This window comes from Pantherophis guttatus, chromosome 1, assembly GCF_059756535.1.
Source record: "Pantherophis guttatus breed Tessera chromosome 1, ASM5975653v1, whole genome shotgun sequence".
Classification (NCBI taxonomy): Eukaryota; Metazoa; Chordata; class Lepidosauria; order Squamata; family Colubridae; genus Pantherophis; species Pantherophis guttatus.
Genome location: NC_142063.1, coordinates 6385555 through 6410434, shown reverse-complemented (window position 1 = coordinate 6410434; position 24880 = coordinate 6385555). Strand labels below are relative to the sequence as shown.

General features: G+C 43.7%; 1 protein-coding gene across 2 annotated transcripts in view; it reads left to right on the top strand.

Moving 5' to 3' along the window:
- The window catches only part of LOC117660361 (ceramide synthase 4-like), a 38030-nt gene extending 19954 nt beyond the window's left edge, over positions 1 to 18076 (top strand). For both annotated transcript variants that reach the window (XM_087893325.1, XM_087893329.1), the window contains exons 6-11: positions 2339 to 2389; positions 10451 to 10543; positions 11425 to 11553; positions 12869 to 12975; positions 14917 to 15073; positions 17883 to 18076. In XM_087893325.1, the coding sequence (XP_087749451.1) occupies positions 2339 to 2389; positions 10451 to 10543; positions 11425 to 11553; positions 12869 to 12975; positions 14917 to 15073; positions 17883 to 18026 (681 nt within the window). In that variant the 3' untranslated portion in view covers positions 18027 to 18076. The remainder of the gene's footprint in view (positions 1 to 2338; positions 2390 to 10450; positions 10544 to 11424; positions 11554 to 12868; positions 12976 to 14916; positions 15074 to 17882) is intronic.
- Positions 18077 to 24880: the final 6804 nt, after the last annotated feature.

The window sequence follows — 24880 nt, the reverse complement described above, 5'->3', positions numbered from 1 at the left end:
CATGGCTTCCATGACAGCCATGGACCTGACCCAGTTAATTCATGGCCCTACTCATATAGGAGGACACACTCTGGACTTGGTTTTTGTCTTTGGTCAGTGGTTGAATGGCCTAGATACAGGGGATATAGTCATTGAACCCTTGTCGTGGTCAGACCATTCTCTCCTTAGGCTTGACTTCCTGACCGCTACACCCCACCGCAGGGAGGTGGAACCGACCAGGTGGTTCTGCCCCAGGTGCCTGATGGATCATGATAGGTTCCAAATGGAGCTTGGGCCATTCCCTGAGACTCTGTCGCATGACTTGTCGGAAGACCTGGTGGCTGCCTGGGATAGGGCAGCTGCTGGTGCTTTAGATTGGGTCGAGCCATTGTGGCCTCTGACCCACCGCCGAATCGACCCAGCTCCTTGGTTCTCCGAGGAGCTGAGGGAGATGAAGCGCTGGAAAAGACGCCTAGAGAGTAGTTGGAGAGCTAGTCGTTCTGGATCTGACTGAGCACTAGTGAGGTCTTACATCAAGACCTACTTAGTGGTGATAAAAGCAGCGAAGTGTAACTACTTTTCTGCTCTTATCGACGTGGACAGGATGCTGGGGAGGTTGAACACAACCACATGTTTATTGGACCCGTGTCCCTCCTGGTTGGTGCTGGCTACCCAGGAGGTTACATGAGGCTGGCTCCAGAGGATTATAAATGCTTCTTTGAGTGAGTGTTTCTTACCTCCCGCCTAGAAAGAGGCGGTGGTGAGGCCCCTCCTCAAGAAGCCTTCTCTGATCCGGCTGTTTTGGCAAACTATTGTCCTGTCTCCAACCTTCGCTTTGTGTTGAAGATTGTCGAGAGTGTGGTGGCGCAACAGCTCCCACAGTACCTGGATGAAACTGTCTTTCTGGATCCATTCCAGTTTGGCTTCAGGCCTGGGTACAGCACAGAAATGGAATTGGTCACGTTGGTCGATGATCTCTGGAGGGCTCGGGATAGGGGTTGTTCCTCTGTCCTGGTCCTATTAGATCTCTCAGTGGCTTTTGATATTATCAACCATGGTATCATGCTGTGCCGGTTGGAGGGGTTGGGAATGGGAGGCACCGTTCTACGGTGGTTCTCCTCTTATCTCTCCGACCAGTCGCAGTCCGTGTTGGCTGGGGGGCAGAGGTCGACCTCGAGGCACCTTGTTTGTGGAGTGCCGCAAGGGTCGGTCCTCTCGCCTCTCCTGTTCAACATTTATGTGAAGCCGCTGGGTGAGATCATCCATGGATTTGGGGTGCAGTGCCATCTGTACGCTGATGACACTCAGCTGTACATCTCCACCTCAGACCACCCCAACGATTCCCTTGAAGTGATGTCCCGTGCCTGAAGGCCGTGCGGGTCTGGATGGGGAGGAACAGGCTCCAACTCAACCCCTCCAAGACCGAGTGGCTGTGGCTGCCGGCATCCTGATATAGCCAGCTGGCACCATCGCTGGCTATTGGGGGCGAGTCATTGGCCCCCATGGAGAGGGCTCGTAACTTGGGCGTCCTCCTGGATGCACGGCTTTCTTTAGAAGAGCATATGATGGCCGTGGCCAGGGGGGCTTTCTATCAGGTTCGCCTGATACGCCGGTTGCGTCCCTTTCTGGATCGGGACTCCTTATGCACGGTCACTCACGCCCTCGTCATCTCTCGCCTGGACTACTGCAATGCTCTCTACATGGGGCTCCCCTTGAGGAGCACCCAGAGCTCCAGCTGGTCCAGAATTTAGCCGTGCGGGTTATTATGGGGGCGACATGGCGCTCCCATGTAACACCTCTCCTGTGTGAGCTGCACTGGCTCCCGGTGGTCTTCTGGGTGCGCTTCAAGGTATTGGTTCTCATCTTTAAAGCGCTCCATGGTTTAGGGCCTGGGTATTTATGAGACCACCTTCTGCCACCGATAATCTCCCACCGTCCAATCCGCTTCCACAGAGAGGGTCTCATCAGGGTGCCGTCGGCCAAGCAATGTCGACTGACGACCCCCAGGGGGAGAGCCTTCTCTGTGGGGGCACTTGCCCTCTGGAATGAGCGACTGATCCCAGACCTCCGTACTTTCCATCAAGCTTTGAAGACCTTCCTATTTCACCAAGCTGGGCTGGCTTAAAATTTTAATGGGTTATTTTATGGGCAAAGGGTTTTAAATTTTGGGAAGCCAATTTGATTTAATTCTGTTTTAATTTATTTTAATTTTTATATTGCATGTATTTTAATTTTGGCTGTTCACCGCCCTGAGTCCTTCGGGAGAAGGGCGGTATACAAATTTAATAAACCTAAACCTAAACCTAAGTGTTGGTGGGCTGGTATGATGTTGCTCCTAATGAACGGTGTCTTCTTTCAGAAACCCTGGTTCTGGAATGTCCGTGAATGTTTGGATGGGTACCCACAGCAGGTAAGGCATCAGGAGACATTTGAACAAACATTTCAATGGAGAAATGTGCATCAATTACTAATCCCTTTTGCTAAATCAATCAATCAATCAATCAACCAACCAATCAATCAATCAATCTGTTATCTATTCTGCCCTGACTTTCCAAACATGACATTCATCCAAGCTTTAGGGATTCAATTCTTTCCTATTCTTGCAGCTGAAAAGCAAGTGATTAAGCAGCAATAAGAAATAGCACATGAGGCCAAATGTAAGGAAATCACCATCATGTCCCGGGAAAAATCATTGAACTTTCCTGACTTTCCTAGCTGACAAATTTATCCTCCAAAAGATAGAGTAGGGAACTAGAGTGACAGCTATATTGGACGATTATAATTAATAGCAATGATAAAGAGATATATAAGACACAGGCATTTGCAGATGATGTGGTATTAATCATGGAAGAACCATTAGAATCAGGCACTAAAATTCTGGAAGAATTGGGCAAGTACGGGGAGGTAGCAGGCCTTAAATTAAATAAATCCGCGCGCTTAAGACGTTCTTATTTCATCAAGCTGGCCTAACCTAAACTTTTCCTCTTTTTAAATGGAATTTTAAATTTGGTTTTAATTTATTGGGGTTTTAAAATGGTTCAGCCAAATTTATTTAAGTAGTTTTATCTCGATTTTAAATTTTGTATCTATATGTTTTATTTTATGGCTGTTCACCGCCCTGAGTCCTTCGGGAGTAGGGCGGTGTACAAATTTAATAAAAGTGAAAAGTGAAAGTGAAATCCAAAACTAAATTATTAACAAAAAATATGACGGAGGTAAGGAAAAAAGTACTGGAAGAATCAATGGAGATCCAAACCGCCAAGAAGGTAAAATACCTGGGGGTCTGGATTTCATCAAGGTGCTCGGCCCTCAGAGAGGATAATTATTTACCATTGATTAGAAATATTAAACAGGATCTGGAAAAGTGGGGAAGACTACAGATATCATTATTAGGCAGAATCGCGGCAATAAAAATGAGCATATTACCCAAGTTATTGTATTTATTCCGAACGGTCCCTGTTAACTTAGATAAAAAAATTTTTTTGGAGCTCAATGGCATCATCAGGAAATTTATTTGGGAAGGAAAGAAACCAAGGATAGCAATTAGGAATTTACAGGACAAGAAGGAAAGAGGGGGTTTCGGATTACCTAAATGGGAGTTATATCAAAAAGCTGCAAACCTAGTATGGCTGAAAGAATGGGCAACCCTAAGAAATAAAAGACAGTTAACTTTAGAAGGGTATGATCTCCAGAAGGGTTGGCATGCATATCTCTGGGATACTGGGAAGAAGACAAAAACTTATTTCCATAGACATAAAATAAGGGAGATCTTGATACAAATATGGGGAGAGATGAGACAGAAGCACTATAGGAAAATTCCGAGACGGCTTTCCACCATGGAGGCTATAATATATCCAAATATATTAGAAATGGGTAAAACGGTCAGATACAATGAATTATTAGATGGGGGAGGGAACCTTAAAACAAGGGAAGAATTGATAGAACAAGGTATTTCTATAGACTGGTGGCCATATAACCAAATTAAATCTAAATATAAAAAAGATAAGGAGGAATTTGGCATTGAAACGAGCATAAATGGATTTGACAAGATATGGATGGGTACGGATGACAAAATTCTAGCTAAATTATATAATTACTTATTGGAGTACGATATGGCAGAGGAAGTAGTTAAAGAACCGATGTTAGCATGGGCCAAAAATATAGGACAGAATATAAATTTGAACAAATGGGATTCAATATGGAATAATAATCTTAAAATGACAAAGGCGACGGCGTACAAGGAAAACCAATACAAGCTGTTTTATAGATGGCATATGGCCCCAGCTAGGATAGCGAAGATCTACCCCAATTCGAGCCCTAAATGTTGGAAATGTGACCATCAACAGGGTACTTTTTATCATTGCTGGTGGACATGTAATCAGGCACAAAAATTCTGGAGGATGATATCGATGTGGATTAGAGAAATAATAAAAGAAAATTTTGATTTTGACCCAAAAGCCTTTCTCCTGGGAATTTTGAAAACTGAATATGCAAAAAAGAAAAAGTATTTAATTATACATATTCTGACAGCCGCTAGAATTTCCTTTGCCCAGTATTGGAAAGAAAAACGAATACCACCTCAAGAACATGTTATTGGAAAAATATTGGAGTGCGCCGAAATGAACAAATTGACTTCAGAAATTAATGACAGAGAAGATTCAGAATTTTATAGCGTGTGGGACATGTGGTACGAATGGATAGGGAAAAGAAATAAAGAAGGAAATAGAGATTAAATATTAATTAATTAACAAAATCTATATGAATAGTATTATATTTAGTCTTAGAGAGTTGAGCACTATTATCTTTAAGTGTTTTGAAATTAAATCTAGCTTTAAGAAACAATATCAAATAAAAGACAAGTAATAATGCATGTAGATGTATATATGTATATAATTGCACCAATGAACCGAAAATGTACCGAATGTATCACTATATGTTATAATAAAAATCAAATATATATATATATATATATATATATATATATATATATATATATATATATATATATATATATATATATATATATATATATATATATATATATATATATATATATATATATATATATATATATATATATATATATATAAAAGCAATGATAATGCAGGCACAGGTAACTTAACAAAGACTAGTGAGCTGACTTTAACAAACTACCATGTTTCCCCCAAAATAGGACATGTCCTGAAAATAAGGCCAAGCCTGATTTTTGGGGTGGGCATAAATATACGCCTTCCTCCGAAAATAAGCCCTAGTGAAGGGGTGGGGGTGGCCAGCCCAGAAGGCAGCCCTTCCCTTCCCAAGTCACCTCATTGAGGTTCAGCCCCTTAATTGCTGCCCGTTGATCAGCTGAGCCAGTGAGGGCTGTGCAACTCGGCCCAGATCTCCAGAACACCTCCCCAGCTGCCGGCCTCCTCCCTCTTTTCCTGCCGATAGTTCTTTACTTGCGATCACAGCACAGACACACATCCCCAAAATGCTCCACCTGAAGCCTTCAGCCTTCCAATCCTGGGAGGGGCGTCTGTACTGCAATCCCAAAGAAAGAATGGTGTGTGTATGAGAGAGAGAAAGAGACAGAGAAATTCGATCCAATCTTGGAGAGTTATCCAGGGCTGTCAGCAATGTTCTCTCTGTCCCCCCACTCTCTCTCTCTCTCTCACACACAGGTCCCTCACCCCCCCCAACCCTCCCAAGGCAGCCACATCCCTGCGAACTCCTGCGCCCCCACCTGCCCCTTCTGGTGCCCCCGCTGCCCATGGCACCAACTGTAGACCTTGAGTACCCGTTTCTGCACCACGATGGCAGGCCCCCGCTCTCACCCCCATGTCTGCATAGCCGCACTACCAAGCACCTGCAACAGCAGCCCCTGTGCCAGCATTGCCACAGCGGGTCTTTCTCAGCAGGGCAGCCGGAAGTGACAGAGAGGCCTTCATGTGCGGCAGGTGGAAGTCAGCACACACTGACTTCCACCTGCTTCTGGTGGGAGCAGGGCAGCATGGTGGAGCAGTCATGGAGGACTACAACTCACAGCTGGGTGCTGGACTTTTGGCAGGGATGGCTGAGGTGCTGCGGGTGTTGCTGGTGCTGCTGCCTCCACCTGTGGAGGCCACGGCCAGCCCCCTGCGGACATGCTCAGCCACAGGTGGGGAGCGCTGGCCATGGCTAGGCCAGCTGAGCTGCATTTGTCAGGGCTGCTCTTGGTGTGGTTGCCCAGCATCTCGCTGCTGGGAGCCTGGGAAGAGTAAGCAAGGCCTGCAAGAGGAAGGGGGAACAGGCAACGTGAGGCTCAACTCCCCAGGAAGAGTCTGGACCAGTTGCTATCCTATCCGGTCACTCCTGAGGCGGAGGGGCTTTCCGGTGGGCGCTCCAGTCAGTCAGCGCTCAGGTGGGGGGACCTTGGGGTGATTAGAGTGGAGAGGAGCAGGGGAGGCCTCCGGCAACCATCACCATAGAGCGGGAAGCGTACTCCCAGAACGGCGGCTGCTCTGCCTGGGGTTTGGAAGCTGCAGAGGCAGAGTTTGGGGGAGAGAAAGAAAGACTTTTGCTGCTTCTGCTTTTGACTGCATTTATTTATTTGTTTATTTTATTTATTTATTTATTTATTTATTTGTTTAAATTTCTATCCCGCCCTTCTCCAAATAGGACTCAGGGCGGTGCACAGCCTAAGTAAAAACAAAGCATACAAAATTTAAAAAACAGTATTAAAATAATTAAATATTCTGGCTGTAAATTAAAACAACCCAATTTAAAATCAATTTAAAATTTAGCTCAAGCCAGCCCAGCTAGTTGAAATAAATAGGTTTTCAGGGCCCGATGAAAAATCCGGAGGTCTGTTATTATACGTAACTCTGGGGGAAGGTTATTCCAGAGGGTGGGCGCCGTCACAGAGAAGGCTCTGGACTCGTGAGTTTTCTTTTACAACGTGTTTCCCTGGACACAAGGGCGAGGAACGTGACAGTGTTGGAAAGGTAAGACACGCATCCCACTTCTCGCCTGCCCCACTTGCCACCCCCAAATTGCATCCCTAAACGGGGCAGGTGGCTAAGCATACCCAGCAAGGGGGGGGGAGTAGAGATGGCAAGAAGAGCCACATCTCGCTCCACACGTCTCACGTCTTCCCTGCCCCACCTGCCAGAAATGAGACTTTGTGAGACTCGTTGCGCTGCCGCTGCCGCCGCCGCCTCATAGAGCAAGACTCAGCGAGGCTTGTGCCGCTGCACACATGAATGGCAGCGCTGCCACAACGTTCGACATACTGGTGGAGCCACGAGTGGCAGGATGCCAGCTGGGTCAGTATGATGAAGCTTGTGGCGGTTCTGCAGTTCGTGTGTGCAATGGCACAAGCCTTGCAGAGTCCTGCTCCATGAGGAAGTGGTGGCGGCAGAACACGTCACCAGTGGCCAGCCGTTCAGCCGGCATAAAGAACAAGGAGGGGAGGGGACAGAAAGAATGGGACATCCAGTCCCACGCTCACCACCTCCTGCACCCCCCAAAATAATAAGACTCCCCGATAATAAGGCCAAGCCCTTATTTGGGGGGGGTGTCAAAAGAAAATAAGACCCTGTCTTATTTTCAGGAAAACACAGTAAGAAAGACAATAGGAAGGATTCCACGTGTGGAAATTATAGAGTGAAAACCAATTCAGGATGATTGGGAAATTCTGAGAAACAAGGTAAAAAGGCCCGAACAAAAACAATTCCACAGAGAAAGAGAAACAATAGGCTCAAAATGAGATTAGCATGGTAGAACAAAGAATTCTCTGCCAAATTGAGAGACAAAATGGACAAGTGCAAAAAGAAAAAAAAAATGAAAAGGGGGCATATAACTATGACAGAATACTAGCAAGAATCCCGAATCTGCAAGGATTTAGTCAGGAAGGCCAAATTTCACAATTTATTTATTTATTAGTCCAATTTATATGCCGCCCTTCTCCGTAGACTCAGGGCGGCTTACAATGCATTATAGCAATAGCCTGCATACTTTTATGTATATACCTGCTTATTAGGGCTTTTGCCCCCCCCTAATCTGCGGTGTTCTATCCAAAGCTGGCTTATTGCCCCCACAATCCAGGTCCTCAATTTACCTACCTCGAAAGGATGGAAGGCTGAGTCAACCTTGAGCCTGGTGAGATTTGAACTCGCACTAATTGCAGGCAGCTGGCAGCTAAGTGCTAGCACTTAACAGCACTTAGTCCGCTGCACCACCGAGGCTCTTGAGATAAATGAAATAAGAAAAAATGAAATAAGAGTTGCAACAAATGCCAACAATAAGAAAAAAAAAATGTTTATTGTAAGAAGCAAGATGAGAGTCAAGCAACAGGAGCAATCAGGAACAAAGAACACTTCTCTGCGCTGCTTATTTACGCATTGTAGCCTAATTACAGGGTTCAGCAAACCCTGATTACGTGGCTCAGTTGTTTCTTAAAGAAACAGATATATTGCCTGACCAACAAGTTAGGAGTAAGCTACAAGCTGAACCTAACAGAACTGGTTAGTCCACTAATGGGAGAAGTTGCCAAAAACGGGATGAGCAGCTGAGAGAAAGCAGAAATGCTTAATTCCTTCTTTGCCTCTATCTTTATACAAAAGGAGAAAAAATAGTATAACCCAGCGATGGCGAACCTTTTCATCACCAAGTGCCCAAACTGGAACACAGGTGCATGCATGTACATGTGCATGGACGTACGCACCAGAGCACCGGAAAGCCAGCTAGCGCGCATGTTCGCTTCATGGGTATAACCTATCAGAAGTAGCATCATGGGAGGTAGAATAAGATTACAGGTCAAGATAGGCAAGGGTTGGGCAAGAGAACACCTATCTTTGGAGGGGCCTTGTAGGTCATCTAATCCAACCCCCCGCCCAAGCAGGCAATCCTACGCGAGTGATGGCTAACCTTTTCCAGACCAAGTGCCCAAAGTGCACAAGCGAATGTGTGTGCATGCCCCTGAACCACCAAAATGCAATGCAAGTGTGGCCCCCCACACATGCATCCCCCCCGTGCATGCTTGTGAGGCCCCCCCACACATCCTACACCCTGCGCATATGCGGCAGAGACCTGATGACCAATTGGCCAGCAGGAGGCGCACGCACATGCACAGCAGAACTGAACTGGGCTAACGCCTCAAGTGCCCACAGAGAGGGTGCTGCATGCCACCTGTGGCACGCGTGCCATAGGTTCACCATCACTGTCCTACACCATTTCTGACAGATGGCAGTCCAGTCTCTTCTTGAAAGTCTCAAGTGATGAAGCTCCCACAACTTCCAAAGGCAACTTCTGTTCCATTGCTTGATTGTTCTCATTGTCAGAAAAATTCTCCTTATTTCCAGGTTAAATCTCACCTTGTTCATTTCCATCCATTATTCCTATCTGCTTTGGAGGAGTTCAAATCTCTAGGACCAGATAGTTTACATCTCAGGTTATTGAAAGAGTTGGCAGATGTTATCTCAGAGTCACTGAATGAAATGTTTCGGAGCTCCTGGACCATGGGGAACCCGCCAGAAAAACTAAGACCAATCAGTTTGATATCAATACCTGGGAAAACCCTGAAAAGGATATTCAAGAAGCAGATTTGTCAACATATAGAAATGAATAAATTGATTACGAGAAGTCAGCATGGTTTTGTTAAAGGCAAATGATGCCAAACACACCTTATTGCCTTCTTTGATGAAATGACTAAATTAGTGGATCAAGGAAATGCTGTGGATATAGCAAGGCATTTGATAAAGTAGACTATCACCTCCTAAATGGCAAGGTAGAACAATGTGGGATAGACAGCATCACCACCAGATGGATTTGCAGTTGGCTGACCAACCACACTCAACAAGTGGTCCTCAATGGAACAATGTCTAGATAGAGAGAATCATGCAGTGGTGGTAACTCAAAATATTGTCCTGCTCTTCAACTTCTTCATAAGTGATCTAGATGAGGAGATGGAAGGGGGTGCTTATCAAATTTGTGAATGACACTAAGATGGGGGGAATTGCTAACATTTGGGATACCATGTCCAAGTCTGGTTATCATGATGCCAAAAAGATGCTGAGGCCCTAGAAAAAATGAGAAAAGAGCAACAAAGATGATATGGATAAATTGGAGGATAAATTGCATGATGAATGTCTAACGGAACTACTGTATGTATGTTTAGGGTAATGAAGAGAGGCTGATGGGAGACTTGATAACAGTCTACCAGGACTAGGAGGGCCGTCACAGGGTAGATTTATTCTCTGCAGCACCTGAGGGCAGGACAAAAAGAAATGGGTCTGGATAGATCCTTTTCAGGCATGAAATGTTGAGGGAAGATCCATACACATGGGGGCTCTCTAGAACAGTATTTCTCAAACTTGACAACTTTAAGACACGTGGACTTCAACTCCTAGAATTCTCCAACCACCATGAACACAGTACTAGGATATTGTCTTCACTTTGGAAGCTGAGAATTGGGATTACATGACACCATTTGTCCATTTATGCATTGCAGCCCGTCCAGCTGAGCCTTTTGAGCTACTACCTCATGCAGTTCTCCTACAACTGCTCCTTGATCATGACAATTCCTTTTGACGTCAAACAGAAGGTGAGTGAGCTCTGGCAGAAGAGATGAGGTCCAGCTGGTCAGGAAACACCATTCAGATTCCAGCAGGAAATGTGTGTCTTCCTTTGGGTGCTCTACCATCATTTACGCCTTTCGGTTAATTTATGTGGCAGCCCATCTGGCCCATGAAGCTCAGCTAGTTCATTTGAAAACTCCACAAGCAATCAAAAGAGGAGGAAAAGTAAAACAAAATAAAACAAGGGTGCTAGTTTGGTGCATCTTAAGATGCAAAACTATATTCTACAAAAATTCTTGTCAGTATGACCTTTAAGTACATCATAGGGCATTTTTTTAAAAAAACCAGGGTGCCTCAAATGAGCTAACATATGGAATGCACTCAAAATCTGGCAGCAATGATGTTGTGCCTGCTTCAGAGCTCCTGACTGTTGCTGTGCTGCTAATGAGATTATTGTCAGGGTTCTGACGGGTGTTTCCCATCCCTTCTGGTCTATGGCAACTCGAGAGCAGGCCAGGGATGCTTTGTGAGTTGACAATTATATGATCTTCATTTTCAATTTTCTGTGACCGTTTCCCAGCCAGTCTCGCAATCCCTTGCTATCTTCCTCCACCCAGCAGTAGTCAGATACCTGTTTGCTGGCAAGGAGAGGGGGAAGGGGAAAAGGAAGGGAAGGGAAAAGGAAGGAAGGAAGGAAGGAAGGAAGGAAGGAAGGAAGGAAGGAAGGAAGGAAGGAAGGAAGGATTTCCAATACAAGATTCCCAAAGGTAAGGAAATATTTCTGAAACAATGACTCAACAGGGCACACTTGTCTAACTCCACTCAAAACCCCTTCCTCATAACAGGATGTATAGGCCCCCTGGAGGAGCTACAAAATCAATAACCCAGTTATCTTTTCTTCTTGCAGGACTTTAATCTGTTAATTGTCCACCATGTGACCACCGTCTTGCTCATTGGCTTCTCCTATTGCACCAATTTCATCCGTATCGGTTTAGTTGTCATATTCCTACAAAATATTCCCGATAGTCTGCTGTTTGTAAGTTAATGCTCATGAGCACTCTACCTCTACTATAAGATTTTAAAAAAGAATATGTTCTTCCCCTTCCTCTCTTTTTTGGAAAAAAAAACATCCATGTTTTTTGGAAAGAAGAAATAAATCTAGAAAATACTTTATACCAGCCTTCTCTTGCCTGCAGTCTACCAGATGTGGGACCAGCTAGATAATTGCTGCCATAGTCCCAATCTGAAAAGTTTCTTTGAAGGTCAAAAAATACAAAAAGAAAACAATAGTTCAGAGAAAGAAGCAACATTAAAAAAAAATGAGGATGAAACTGTTTCAAATTTTAGATATCCAGTTTTGACTTTGAAAACATGTTTGTTCTGTACTCAATACAAAATGTTTGGAAATGAGCTAATCCCCACTTTGCTTGCAAGCTGGTCTGCATCAGTGGTGGAATTCATTTTTTTTACTACCGGTTCAGTGGGCGTGGCTTGGTGGGCATGGCAGGGGAAGGATACTGCAAAATCCCCATTATCTCCCCACTCCTGGGGGAAGGATATTGCAAAATCTTCATTCCCTCCCCACTCTGGGGCCAGCCAGAAGTAGTATTTGCCCGTTCTCTGAACTACTGAAAATTTCCGCTACTGGTTCTCCAGAACCTGTCAGAACCTGCTGGATTTCACACCTGGTCTGCATCCAGATTTTCATATTCTGCAAACTATTATTCCCAGGATCCCACTGGGAGATAGAATACAGGTGCTGCAGCTTAAACCCAAAGAAATTTGCCATCGTATTCTGAAAATTGAGTGTTCTCACAACAGGAGATTCAGCCACTCAACAATTTCTGTCCCAAAGGTGCTTTTTCAAGAGGCAACTGGACTTTCTGGTTTTTCTTTGAAGACATTTTGCTTCTCATCCAAGAAGCTTCTTCAGCTCTGACTGGATGGTGGGGAATGGAGGGATTTATACTCCTTGTAGACAGCTAGTCATTTGCATTCTTTTAGTGAGTTGTTAAGCCCACCTGGAGGTTTATCTGTGTCCTCAGGGTCACCTGAGTGATGCAAATGGGTGTGGAGCCTTCTTGGCTGCAGCCAAGTGGCTCAACCTCCAAGTGGCCTCAACGACTCACTAAAGAATGCAAATAACCAGCTGTCTGCAAGGAGTATAAATCCTCCCATTGTCCACTATCAGAGCTAAAGAAGCTTCTTGGATGACATGAAACACTTGCAAAGAAAAACTAGGAAGTCCAGTTGCCTCTTGAAAAAGCACCTTTGGGACAAACATGATCTGGATGACTGAGAGTCTCCCTAGATATCAACAATTTCTGCTTCTTTTTCTCTTTTTTCCCTAGGGTGCAAAGATGTTTAACTACCTGAAGTGGAAGAAAACCTGCAACACACTCTTTATCATTTTCTCAGTGCTATTCCTCTTTACTCGTGATATCGTTTTCCCTTACAAGTATGTTTCAGGAATGCATGCAAAAAGGGGAGGAATTTGACAGCACAATTGCAGAGCCATCTTTTTTTTGACATTTCCCCTCATATCTTGCGACATATTTTTTATATTATGATGACCAGAACTGGATGCAATATTCCAAGTTTGGCCATACTAAGCAGTGGTGAAATCCTCCGTGGATTGCCACCAGTTTGCTGCCTGTGCATTCGCAGTGCTCGCCAAACGAGTGCTTCGCGCTAAAAAAGAAGACTTCACTAGGTAAGTAGAACAGTGAGGGGGGGGAACAGCTGTGCCACGCGATTTAGCTTCACTAGAAAGCAGGATTTCCTGGTTTCTAGTGAATATAAACCCCACAGCACAGCTGATCGTCAAACATACCGGTTCAGATGAACTGGTAGCTTTTTTAAACTATTGGGTCGCCTGAACCAGTAGCTTTTTTTTTTTACTACTGGTTCACCCGAACCGGTAGCATTTCACCCCTGGTACTTGTTGTGACCCAGGCCCAAGTAGGTAGTAATTGACACAAACAGTTCCAAAACAAATAGACTTTATTAGAACAGCTGAGAATTAACTCATTCTCAGCGTAGTCCAAACTAAATTAAAACAAACTCTTCATAACACAAATTCTTCAGTCTAATCACCAACCTTGGTATAATTAGGCAAACTGCCAAAGGCTTCTCTTGGCAAAAGTTCAAAAGCAGAAGACGCCAACAAGAGATAAGTGCTGCAATACTATCAACGTTGTTTTCTGACAAAGAGCCCAAGAGCCGTTGCTGGTCTTTTAAGCCTTAGGGGACGGGCCAATCATCTCTTGGCCCTACTCCTGAGTTGTCCTCTTTGCTTTAGCTGCTCTTGCCTTCTGGCAGCTCTTCTCATACGTGCACTAGGAACAGGCTCCTCCTGTTCCTCTGCCTCTCTACTGTCAGCTTCTGGAGGCTCCGGAGTCCGCACATCACTCCCCGATGGCCCTGGCCCCATCTCTGCCTCCGACGCAGAGCCCTCATCCGGGCCTTTCCCTGACTTCAGGACTGGCCCATGTTCTTCCTCAGCCTCATCACTGTCCGACTTCTTTGCCAACTCCGCAGGCTGCTGGCGAACCACAACACTACTAAAGCTTTGTTAGTATCACTTTACAAAGCCTTACTACAGCATACTTGGAATCCTGCATCCAGTTTTGGTCACCACAATATAAACAAAATGTTGAGATTCTGGAAAGAGTGCAGAGAAGAGGAACAAGTGTGACTAGGGGGCTGGAGGTTAAAACATAAAGAATGGTTGCAGGAATTGGGTATGTCTAGTCTAGAGAATAGAAGGACTAGGTGTGACATGATAGCATCTTCCATTATTTGAGGGGCTCCTACAAAGATGAGGGGGGGGTCAAACTATTTTCCAACACACCAAAAGGCAAGACAAGAACCAATGGATGGAAACTAACTAAGGAGACAAGCATCCTAGAGCTAAGAAATTTCCTAACAGTGAAAGCAATCAACCAATGGAATAGCTTGATTTCAGAAGTTGTGGGTGCTCCATCATTGGAGGCTTCCAAGAAGAGACTGGATGGCCATTTGTCTGAAATGGTATAGAATCTCCTGTTCGAGGAGGGGTTGGGCTAGATGACCCCAAGGTACCTTTCAAGCCTATTATTCAGTGTTCTATATTCTATCCCAGCTTGTAACTGCTATAAACAAGTAGAAGTTACAACCTGTATGTAACCCATCAAACTTCCAGAGTTGGAAGGTAACATCCATCTGTTATTCTCTACTAAAATACTTCAACCTTAATCAATTTTGGCTAAATTGATCATCTGTTTAGATCATCTGCTCCTGTTTTGAAGCCCTAATGGATATCCTGAATTCCTAACCGGATTGATTATCTCAGCCTTGAAAAGTACTGAGGAGATAACCATTTTCCTTTTTCTTTTTCCATCCCCTCTCCCTCCTCAAGGGTTTTCAACATCACATATTACTATTTGGCGGAGCTCCACCCGCCTTATTTTGGCTACTACTTCTTCAATGCCTTCCTGATGCTCCTGCAGCTTCTCAACGTTTTATGGTCCCGCCTACTCATCCTCATGATGTATAGGTTCCTGATCCATGGCAAAGTAAGGGCAGAAATTGGGCACTTTTGAATTGGGCACTCCACACTCAGGAAGGTGGGAACAGAAGGCACGTATTGGGGTGGGGGGGGGAGACCACCAATTACTTTGGTTTAACCCTGCTCCACCTTCATTTTTATTCCGTGGTTTGTTTGTTTTTTTAATTTGATTTATATGCCGCCCTTCTCCGGAGACTCAGGGCGGCTTACAATGCGTTAAGCAATAGCCTTCATTCTTTTGTATATTTTATACAAAGTCAGCTTATTGCCCCCACAAACTGGGTCCTCATTTCACCTACCTTAGAAAGGATGGAAGGCTGAGTCAACCTTGAGCCTTGGAGAGATTCGAACCAGCAGAAATTGCAGGCAGCTGTGTTAATAACAGGGTGCACTAAACCACTGTACTATCACTGTTGAGTCTGGCGCAAGATTCCTTGGTCCTGCTGATAACTCGCTCTTGTCTTTCATTTTTCCCAGTTTGAATTGGAGATTATAAACTCTGCAGGGGAAATGTGTGCTCTATTTTGTTCCGTCCAGATGTATGAGCCTCAGTGGCGCAGTGGTTAGAGTGCAGCGCTGCAGGCTACGTCTGCTGACTGCCTGTAATTTGGCAGTTCGATTTTCACCAGGCTCAAGGTTGGCTCAGCCTTCCGTCCTTCCAAGGTCGGTAAAAATGAGGACCTCTTGCTGGGGGCAAGAGGCTGACTCTGTAAACCGCTTAGAGAGGACCGTAAAGCGCTGTAAAGCAGTATAGAAGTCTAAGTGCTATTGCTATCATTTAAGAGGGCTGTTGGGAGGGGGGAATTCAGTGGTAGTGAAGGGGAGTCCCTGCTTGGTTGCGTAATTTCATTCATTCATTTGGAATGTTTGTGGGTGGCAATTGAGATGTGTGCCTTGGTTGACGAAGGCTGCAACTTCTGGTGCAGATGATTTTTTGCACTTTCACAAATGTCCTCTCCTCAAAGGAGAAGCAAGCGCTCCCCATCCACCGTTTCAGACGCCCGTTTCTTTTACTTCCTGCTGAGGCACGAGGCCCACTCTCAGCCTTTGGGCTACTATTACATTCAGGCACCAATAACATCCTGCCGGAAGCACTTCCTTCATTAAAACAAGAGAGAAAAAGGAGTTTGAACCCCACTGTGGTCTTCTGTTTGACACAGAATGGCCATACTCACAGCTCCAAAACCAGATTCCCCACCTTGCTTTCTGGCAGTGGTGAAATCCAAATTTTTTTACTACCGGTTCTGTGAGCGTGGCTTGGTGGGTGTGGTGTGGCTTGGTGGGCGTGGCAGGGGAAGGATACTGCAAAATCTCCATTCCCACCCCACTCCAGGGGGAAGGATATTGCAAAATCTCCATTCCCACCCCACTCCAGGGGAAGGATACTGCAAAATCTCCATTCCCACCCCACTCCAGGGGGAAGGATATTGCAAAATCTCCATTCCCACCCCACTCCAGGGGGAAGGATATTGCAAAATCTCCATTCCCACCCCACTCCAGGGGGAAGGATATTGCAAAATCTCCATTCCCACCTCACTCTGGGACCAGCCAGGGGTGGCATTTGCCAGTTCTCCAAACTACTCCAAATTTCCGCTACCGGTTCTCCAGAACCTGTCAGAACCTGCTGGATTTCACCCCTGTACTCACAGCTCCAAAACCAGATTCCCCATCTACCCTTTGCTTTCTGGACACCTCTGCTCAGTGATGCTTTCATCAGTGATAGGTGGCTGAGAATTGGAACGTAACAGACCACATAGATTCAACAATGCTCCCTAAATAAATCCAAAAATAGACTTTTTGACACAAACTGTTACATTGCCACACACTCCTAAAGGATGGCCTTATAATGGCAGTGGGCAAAAGACATGGGATCAAACTCACCGCAATACCCAGTCTATAGGGTGCCCTGTTGTCAGCACTGGACACAATCTGAAAATCCTAACCCCAGAGTTGTTGGGTTTTCTTTGGGGGGGGGGCATATTAAACGTCAGGACCCAAATAAGGGATCTTGTACCCCTCCCCTCTACAACAGCAAAGGAAGCACACTAAAACTCTTCAGAAAGTTTTCAGGGACACCAAAAAGACTCCATGCTACAGCATCTCAATTTCAGGTCTTTCTGGCAATTTGTTATGGAGGGGCCACTCATCTTTGTTTTCATGATATAAAATGCCCCCCCAAAATGTACAATCCTGTAGTCAAGTGGGAGTCCTACTCTGGGGTGAAATCCAGCAGGTTCTGACAGGTTCTGGAGAACCAGTAGTGAAAACTTTGAGCAGTTCGGAGAACCGGAAGAAATTTTGAGTGGTTCGGAGAACCGGCAAATACCATCTCTGGCTGGCCCCAGAGTGGGGTGGGAATGGAGATTTTGCAGTATCCTTCCCCTGGAGTGGGGTGGGAATGGAGATTTTGCACTATCCTTCCCCTGCTATGCCCACCAACCCACCAAACCACACCACGCCCACAGAACTACTAGTAAAAAAAAAATTGGATTTCACCACTGGTCCTACTGCAACCCTCAACCCCAGAGCTTCAGAAGAGGAGAATGACCATGGATTGGGTTTTTGAAGAGACATCAGAAATAATGTGGATATCTCAACTTTGCAGGGGGTTGAAGCTCCCATGCCTCTTAAATGTTTTGAAGCCCCTTCTTCTTCTAAAGAGCCATGGGCTTGCCTGTATGCCATGCAAAACATAGCATGGCCCTTGGGTTGTATCTCCAGTGCAAAAGGCCAGTTGTGTGTCCCCCAAAAGGGTTTTTGCTCTCTGATGGACTCCAGCCAAGCAGAGAGGTGACGTCTCTGTTTCTCTGTTGTAGGTGGAAAAGGATGTGCGGAGCGAGTCAGAGGGCAGCGAGGAAGAGGATGTGGATGAAGTGGACCAGAAGGCGGAACAAAAAATCAACAACAAAACATCACCATCATCAAGGAAGTGTGCAGCAGGTGTCCAGATGAAATCATAGACACTGACACGAATTTCTAGTTTTCTATAAATAAATATTTTTCACATTCGTATTTACAGCAGACAGGGATGCCACATAGAGGAGGGGGTCAAGCTATTTTCCAAAGTACCTGAAGGTCAGACAAGGAATAATGGATGGAAACTGACCAAGGAGAGATTCAACCTAGAAATAAGGAGAAATTTCCTGAAAGTGAGAACAATCAACCCATGGAACAGAAGTTGCCTTCAGATGTGAGAGCTTCATCACTGGGAGCTTTCAAGAAGAGATTGGAGTGCCATCGGTCAGAAATGGTGTACGGTCTCGGACTTCCGGTCTGGCTTCCGCTGCCGCCAGACGGTCCTTTGAGACCGCCAGCCCCGATGCCTGTAAAGAGCCGCCTTTACACCTGAAAGGCGGCTCGAACAACTCCATTTCCTGATGGAAATGTGAGTCAGAGCAGGCGAGGGCAGGTAGAGCCCTCTGCGAAGTCCCCAGAGTTTTTTTTTTAACTCTTGGGGACGAGCAGGTTGTGGCTCCCTATTCCCGTTCGCCGCTGCTCCGGGCTTCGGGAGAACTCTGCCTTTTTGCAGAGCTAGGCACTGGAACTGGATCAATTAACGAATCTAACAGATGGATTAATTAAAAAAGATGAGACTTGGACTTGGGACCCTAAATCGCAAGTATCCTTAATGAATTTACAAGCATTTTAGAGTGAAGGAGAAAAAAACTTTAAAATGGCGACTGCTGAGGCTTGGGAAGTAGAAGAAAGCCGAAAGTGAGAGTCCTTCCGTAACAGCTACAAAGTAGCGGAATAAATAGTGCTGGTTAGAATCTGGAAGAAAAATAGTTATTTTAAGTTCCTTTTTTCTTGGAGTTTTGTACTTGATCTTGTTTGGGGAAAAGTTTTCCTTTTTTTGTTTAAAAAAAAGTTTGTTGGCAGGATGGCGTTAAAACTTATAAAGCCTGACAAACAAGCAGTGTGTGGGGGGGTGTTCCCCCACTTGCAATTATGTGAACAAGCTTTGAGCTTACAGACTCAGCAGAATGGCTTTGATTTAAAAGAATTTCTTCAGGAGGAAATGGCTAGGTACCACGAGACTGTGAACCAGAAATTTGAAAAATTTAGGCAAGAAATTAAAGAAATGATACAACTAAAGTATGATAATTTGCAACGAAAGATTGTAACAGTGACTAATGCTTTTTCAGAAGTTGTTATAAAGATGGATACAAATATCAAGTTATTAGAGTCTAAAATGGAGGAAGTTGATAACAAGATTTATACTTTGGACAATAAAATACAAATAATTGAAAAAGATTTGATAAATATTCAAGACAAAAGTTTAGAAGTAAAGTTTAAAAAGGAAGCTGGTCATGAGACTTACAATGCAGAAGATATAAAGCAAGGAATTGAAAAAGAAATTATAATGATGCAATACAGGCTTACAGAATTTGCGGTCAGAATGAGAGGGTTACAGGAAAATAATAGTGATGATTTAAGAAAAATATCTGCTCAAGTTCTGGCCGGGATTTTAAAGGTTCATCCTGAGGAGGTATCTTGCAAGATTGACAGGGTTTACAGAGTAAATTCTTGGATTGCAAAGCAAAGGCAGTTGCCTAGAGATGTGGTGATTTATTTTACAGATAAAGAAATGAGAAATGATATTGTGCAAAAATCTTTCAATTCTACTTTACAACTGTATGGAAGAAAGATCTTGATATATAAAGAATTGCCGCCTAAGATTTTAAAAGATAGAAAGAAATTTGGATTTTTGGTGAATGAGCTAAAGAAACAAAATATTTCATTCAGGTGGGACGTTCCAGTTGGTATAATATTGAGATATCAAGGAGAAAGATATCAGTTAAATACTGTTGAAAAAGCGGAAGAATTTTACTACAAGGTTCAAAAGCAAAACCAACAAGAGATAGAAATTCAAGATAAGCAAAAGGAGCTGGAAGTAATGGAAAAACAACAAGTTACAGAGGTTCTTCCAGATGAACCGCTTTCGGATTCTTCCTTAGAGATCTCAGCTGGATCATTTATAAATACAAGAGAGGCGGCTCTGGATTCTAAAGTGATGACTTACCAAGTTACAGACCAGCACGGAAATCAATCAGTTGATATACAATTTATAGAACCAGAATGGAGATTTAAGCCACAAAAGCAAAACCAACAAGATCAAGTTACAGATCAGCATGAAAATCAAATAGCTGATATACAATTTACAGAAAGAAAATCAGGATGGAGATCCAACCCACAAAAAGTCAAGAAAAGAAGTAGGTCTCACAAAAACAAAAACTTTTAAACTACAACAGTGTAATGCCAGTTATTTAAGAGATGATTGAATACATGATAAGATAATCGGCAAAGTATTGGTTTATATTATCCTGAGGAGAGTGACAGACCTCTGCAGTGCTGTATTTTTGGGATGTGAAAAGGGCCTTAAACTGAATGGATTGGAATTATCTTTTTTTTTTTTTTTGGGATTCTTTGATAAATATACTACGTTTATGCTGAGTCATAAGGCAAGAGTGTTATGGAATTGGGGCACGCAGATGATCTGGCTGTTACCCAATTACGGTGGTTGGAATTAATATTCTGGATAAAAGACACCTCTACAAACACGATATGGAATACAAATATAAAGTCACTCGGGTGGTTGTTTTTTTTTTTCCTTATTATGAAGATATTTGCTATTGATGGGGGCAGATGGTAATTGAAGATACCGAACATACTGTTGGAATTAGGATGTGATGTTACCCTAACATGGGTGATGGAGTTTATAATCCAGCTGAAAGACATTACAGAAGATATTATATGGACTACAAGCCTAAAGTCTTTTTAAGAGGATTTTATTTACATAAGGGAATTTTTCTTTTAGTGGAGTGGGCAGAAGAATAAAGATATTAAGATTTATTAAGTATGGTAGTCTTGTAGGAAAGTGGGTGGAGACAGGTTAGTTTATTGATTGTTTAGTTTAAGAAAAGGGATATTATGTTTAGATATGAATATATGTAAAAGATTTGAATTAAGAGATATAACGATGGGGGTGAAGGAAATGGGTAGACTATGAACTGAATAAATGTTAAATTAGGATTTATTATATAGTTTTATAGTGGAAGGTTGCTTTGAAATGTTATATTAATATTCATAAAAGATATGACTTAAGAGATATATGTATGGGGGGTAGAAAAAGGGTAGTTATAATAATATTATTATGTTATGTTATAACATTATTATATAATGTTATAGTAGAATGTTATTTTGAAATGTATAGTATAAGGGGGATATGATAATTTTATTAGAAAGAAAGGGTCAGCATATGGGGATGGAGTAAGTGGATGGTAAAGTATTATATAATCTGTTATGAATTTGGGTTTTATTATGAAGAAGTCACGGGGGGGAGGGGGAGGGGGGTTAGGGAGGAGGGGGGAAAAGGGGGGGGAATTTGTATTTGAAAAACTTTTTCAATAAAAAAAAAAGAAATGGTGTACGGTCTCCTGCTTGGGCCCCAGGGTGCTGGACTAGATGATCTCCAATGTCCCTTCAACTCTGTTGTTCTGTTCTGTTCTGTTCTGTTCTGTTCTGTTCTATTGTCAGGAGAACAGGGGCATCATGAGGTAAACCACAAGCAACATACAGCGCACACAGAAGAAAAACACAGGAAAAGGGGAAACTCCCCCTTTACACCCACAACTACCAATCATAGCATTCAATTGTGGTTCTAAGGAACATCTCCAGAGATGCTGTCCTGAGAGGAGAAGCAGAGTGGCGTAGTGGAAGCGTGCTGGGCCCATAACCTGTCAGAGTTTAGACAGCGTAACTAGTAATTATGTGATAAACCCAGGAGCTATAACAGTACACAGCAAACAGAGCCTTCTTAGATTAACAGTGGTTTTATCTATAGTGAAAACTATTTACAAATATATGTGTGGTATTAAATACCTTTTGCAGTTAATGATACTACGGAGATTGCTTTCTGGCAGTGGTGAAATCCAAAAATTTTCTGTGGGCGTGGCTTGGTGGGTATGGTGTGGCTTGGTGGGCACGGCAGGGAAAGGATACTGCAAAATCTCCATTCCCATCCCACTTCAGGAGAAGGATACTGCAAAGTCTCCATTCCCTCCCCACTCCTGGGGGAAGGATATTGCAAAATCTCCATTCCCACCCCACTCGGGGGCCAGCCAGGGGTGGCATTTGCCAGTTCTCCAAACTACTCAAAATTTCCACTACCAGTTCCTGGTCCTGCTAGAAATACTTAGAAACCTCCTCCCAGAGGGGGGCAACAGAAACAGACTGTAAAGTTGGTGTGTCAGCATTGGTCTAACAATGCTTTGAGCTCCAAGCACATAGCACAAATTTGTTTAGTGTCTGAAACACTTAGGACTTACATGATAAGAACCACTATAATAATAACTGAGATTCCAGTTCAATTCCAATTTGAACACTTCTCATATCATTGCTATTTTTTAAAGGGAAAATAAAATGCTAAAAGTGTTCTCACCGTTAGGAAATTTCTCTTTAGTTCTAGGTGGCTTCTCTCCTTGTTTCCATTCCTTGCTTCTTGTCCTGCCTTCTGGGGCTTTGGAGAATAAATTGACACACACACACACACCCCTTAATGTGAATGATGTAGGAATAGTACAGGGTCAGCTTAATATATTTTTAAATATTTTAAATTGGTTTGTTATTTTAAATTGGGGCCAAATTAATATATATATTTTAAATTGTTTTTAATGTTTGTATTGCATGTTTTTATCTGGCTGTACACCGCCCTGAGTCCTTCAGGAGAAGATGCGGTATATAAATTTTAAATAAATAAATAAATAAATAAATAAATAAATAAATAAATAAATAAATAAATAAATAAAAATATGAATACTGAAGGACCCTCTTTATTCACATTATTATAAGAAAGAAATGTGCTTGTTTAGAGATTACACTAAATCAGCAAATTCCATTCTTGGTAATATATATCTTCTGAGGGGCCTAGCTGTCAAGGATGCAAAGACATCCATCTGAAACAAAAAGTTACTTATTATCCAAAGCAGCCATGAATCTACGCATCAGCAATTACAGAACTGAGGAAGGTTGTTTAGCTAAGATAATCTTATGAACTAGAAAATAATGAAAGAATTTAGTAATTAGAAAGTGTCAATTATCATGTAACAAATGTATGTTAACCATATATGGAAAACTGCTGTGCTCACAAAATCCTTTGTCTTGGAGATGTATAAAAGGAGTTGTATCAGAACTCTTCTTAGTTCAGAATTGCAGATACAAATCTGGTTCTGAAACTGCGCAATAAACTGTCTCTGGCTGAACCAGGAATGTTGTTTGGTCCCATCATTCCATAGCACCCTTCTTTGTGGCAGCCCCTCGAATATTGGAACAATATCTGGTAATTGAAGTCCAAAAGCTGAATTTTTTAAAAAAAACCAAAAACTTGCTGGTATTTAAGTGGACTCATTCATGCATTCGGGATACAGAACAACTATATATTGACACCAGCAAGGATTATATTTGCTAAATACTGGAAAAATGAGAGCACCCCACCAGATGAGGAAGTAATTCGAAAATTTTTGGACTGTGCTGAAATGGACAGGCTAACTTTAAAAATAAAGCATGAAGAAGACACAGAATACTATTCGATATGGAATAGATTTTATGAATGGGTACAGACAAGAGGTAGAAATTAGAAGAAGAAAGACTATGAATATTTGTACTAAAAATAGAGAAGTTCTATTCACTTAGCTCCTTGGTTCTCCGAGGAGCTGAGGGAGATGAAGCGCCGGAAAAGATGCCTAGAGAGCAGCTGGAGGGCCAGCCGATCTGAATCCGACTTGACACTGGTAAGGTCTCATATTAAGACCTACCTAGTGGTGATAAAAGCGGCGAAATATAGCTATTTTGCCGCTCTTATCGCGTCATCAGATAATCGCCCAGCCGCCCTGTTTAGGGTGACCTGCTCCCTCTTCCATCTGGGAGCATGGGATGACCCCTTGCAGGGCCGAGCTGACGAATTTGTACAGTATCTGCATGATAAAATAACTCGGATTCGGGAAGACTTGGCCGCTGACTGGTTTAGTTCAGACGAGATGACTGAGGCAGGCCTTGAGAATGTTATCTGGGAGGAGTTCGATCCTGTGGCTCCCGAGGACGTGGACAGGATCTTGGGACGGCTGAATGCGACCACATGTTTATTGGACCCGTGTCCCTCCTGGTTGGTGCTGGCTTCCTGGGAGGTTACACGAGGCTGGCTCCAGGGGATTATTAACGCTTCTTTGAGCGAGGGTGTCCTGCCGGCCGCCTTGAAAGAGGCGGTTGTGAGGCCCCTCCCCAAGAAGCCCTCCCTGGATCTGGCTGTTTTGGCTAACTATCGTCCAGTCTCCAACCTTCGTTTTATTGCGAAGGTTGTTGAGAGTGTGGTGCTTCCCCAGTACCTGGATGAAGCTGTCTATTTAGATCCACTCCAGTCCAGCTTCAGGCCTGGGTACAGCACGGAAACGGCATTGGTCGCGTTGGTGGATGATCTCTGGAGGGCCCGGGGTAGGGGTTATTCCTCTATCCTGGTCCTGTTAGATCTCTCAGCAGCCTTTGATACCATCGACCATGGTATCATGTTGTGCCGGCTATAGGGGTTGGGAGTGGGGGGCACCGTTTTGCAGTGGTTCTCCTCCTACCTCTTCAACTGGTTGCAATCTGTGTTGACAGGGGGGCAGCAGTCGACCCTGAGGTGTCTTGTTTGTAGGGTGCCACAAGGGTCAGTCCTCTTGCCCCTCCTGTTCAACATTTATGTGAAGCCACTGGGTGAGATCATCCGTGGTTTTGGGGTGGAGTTTCATCAGTATGTTGATGATACTCAGCTATACATCTC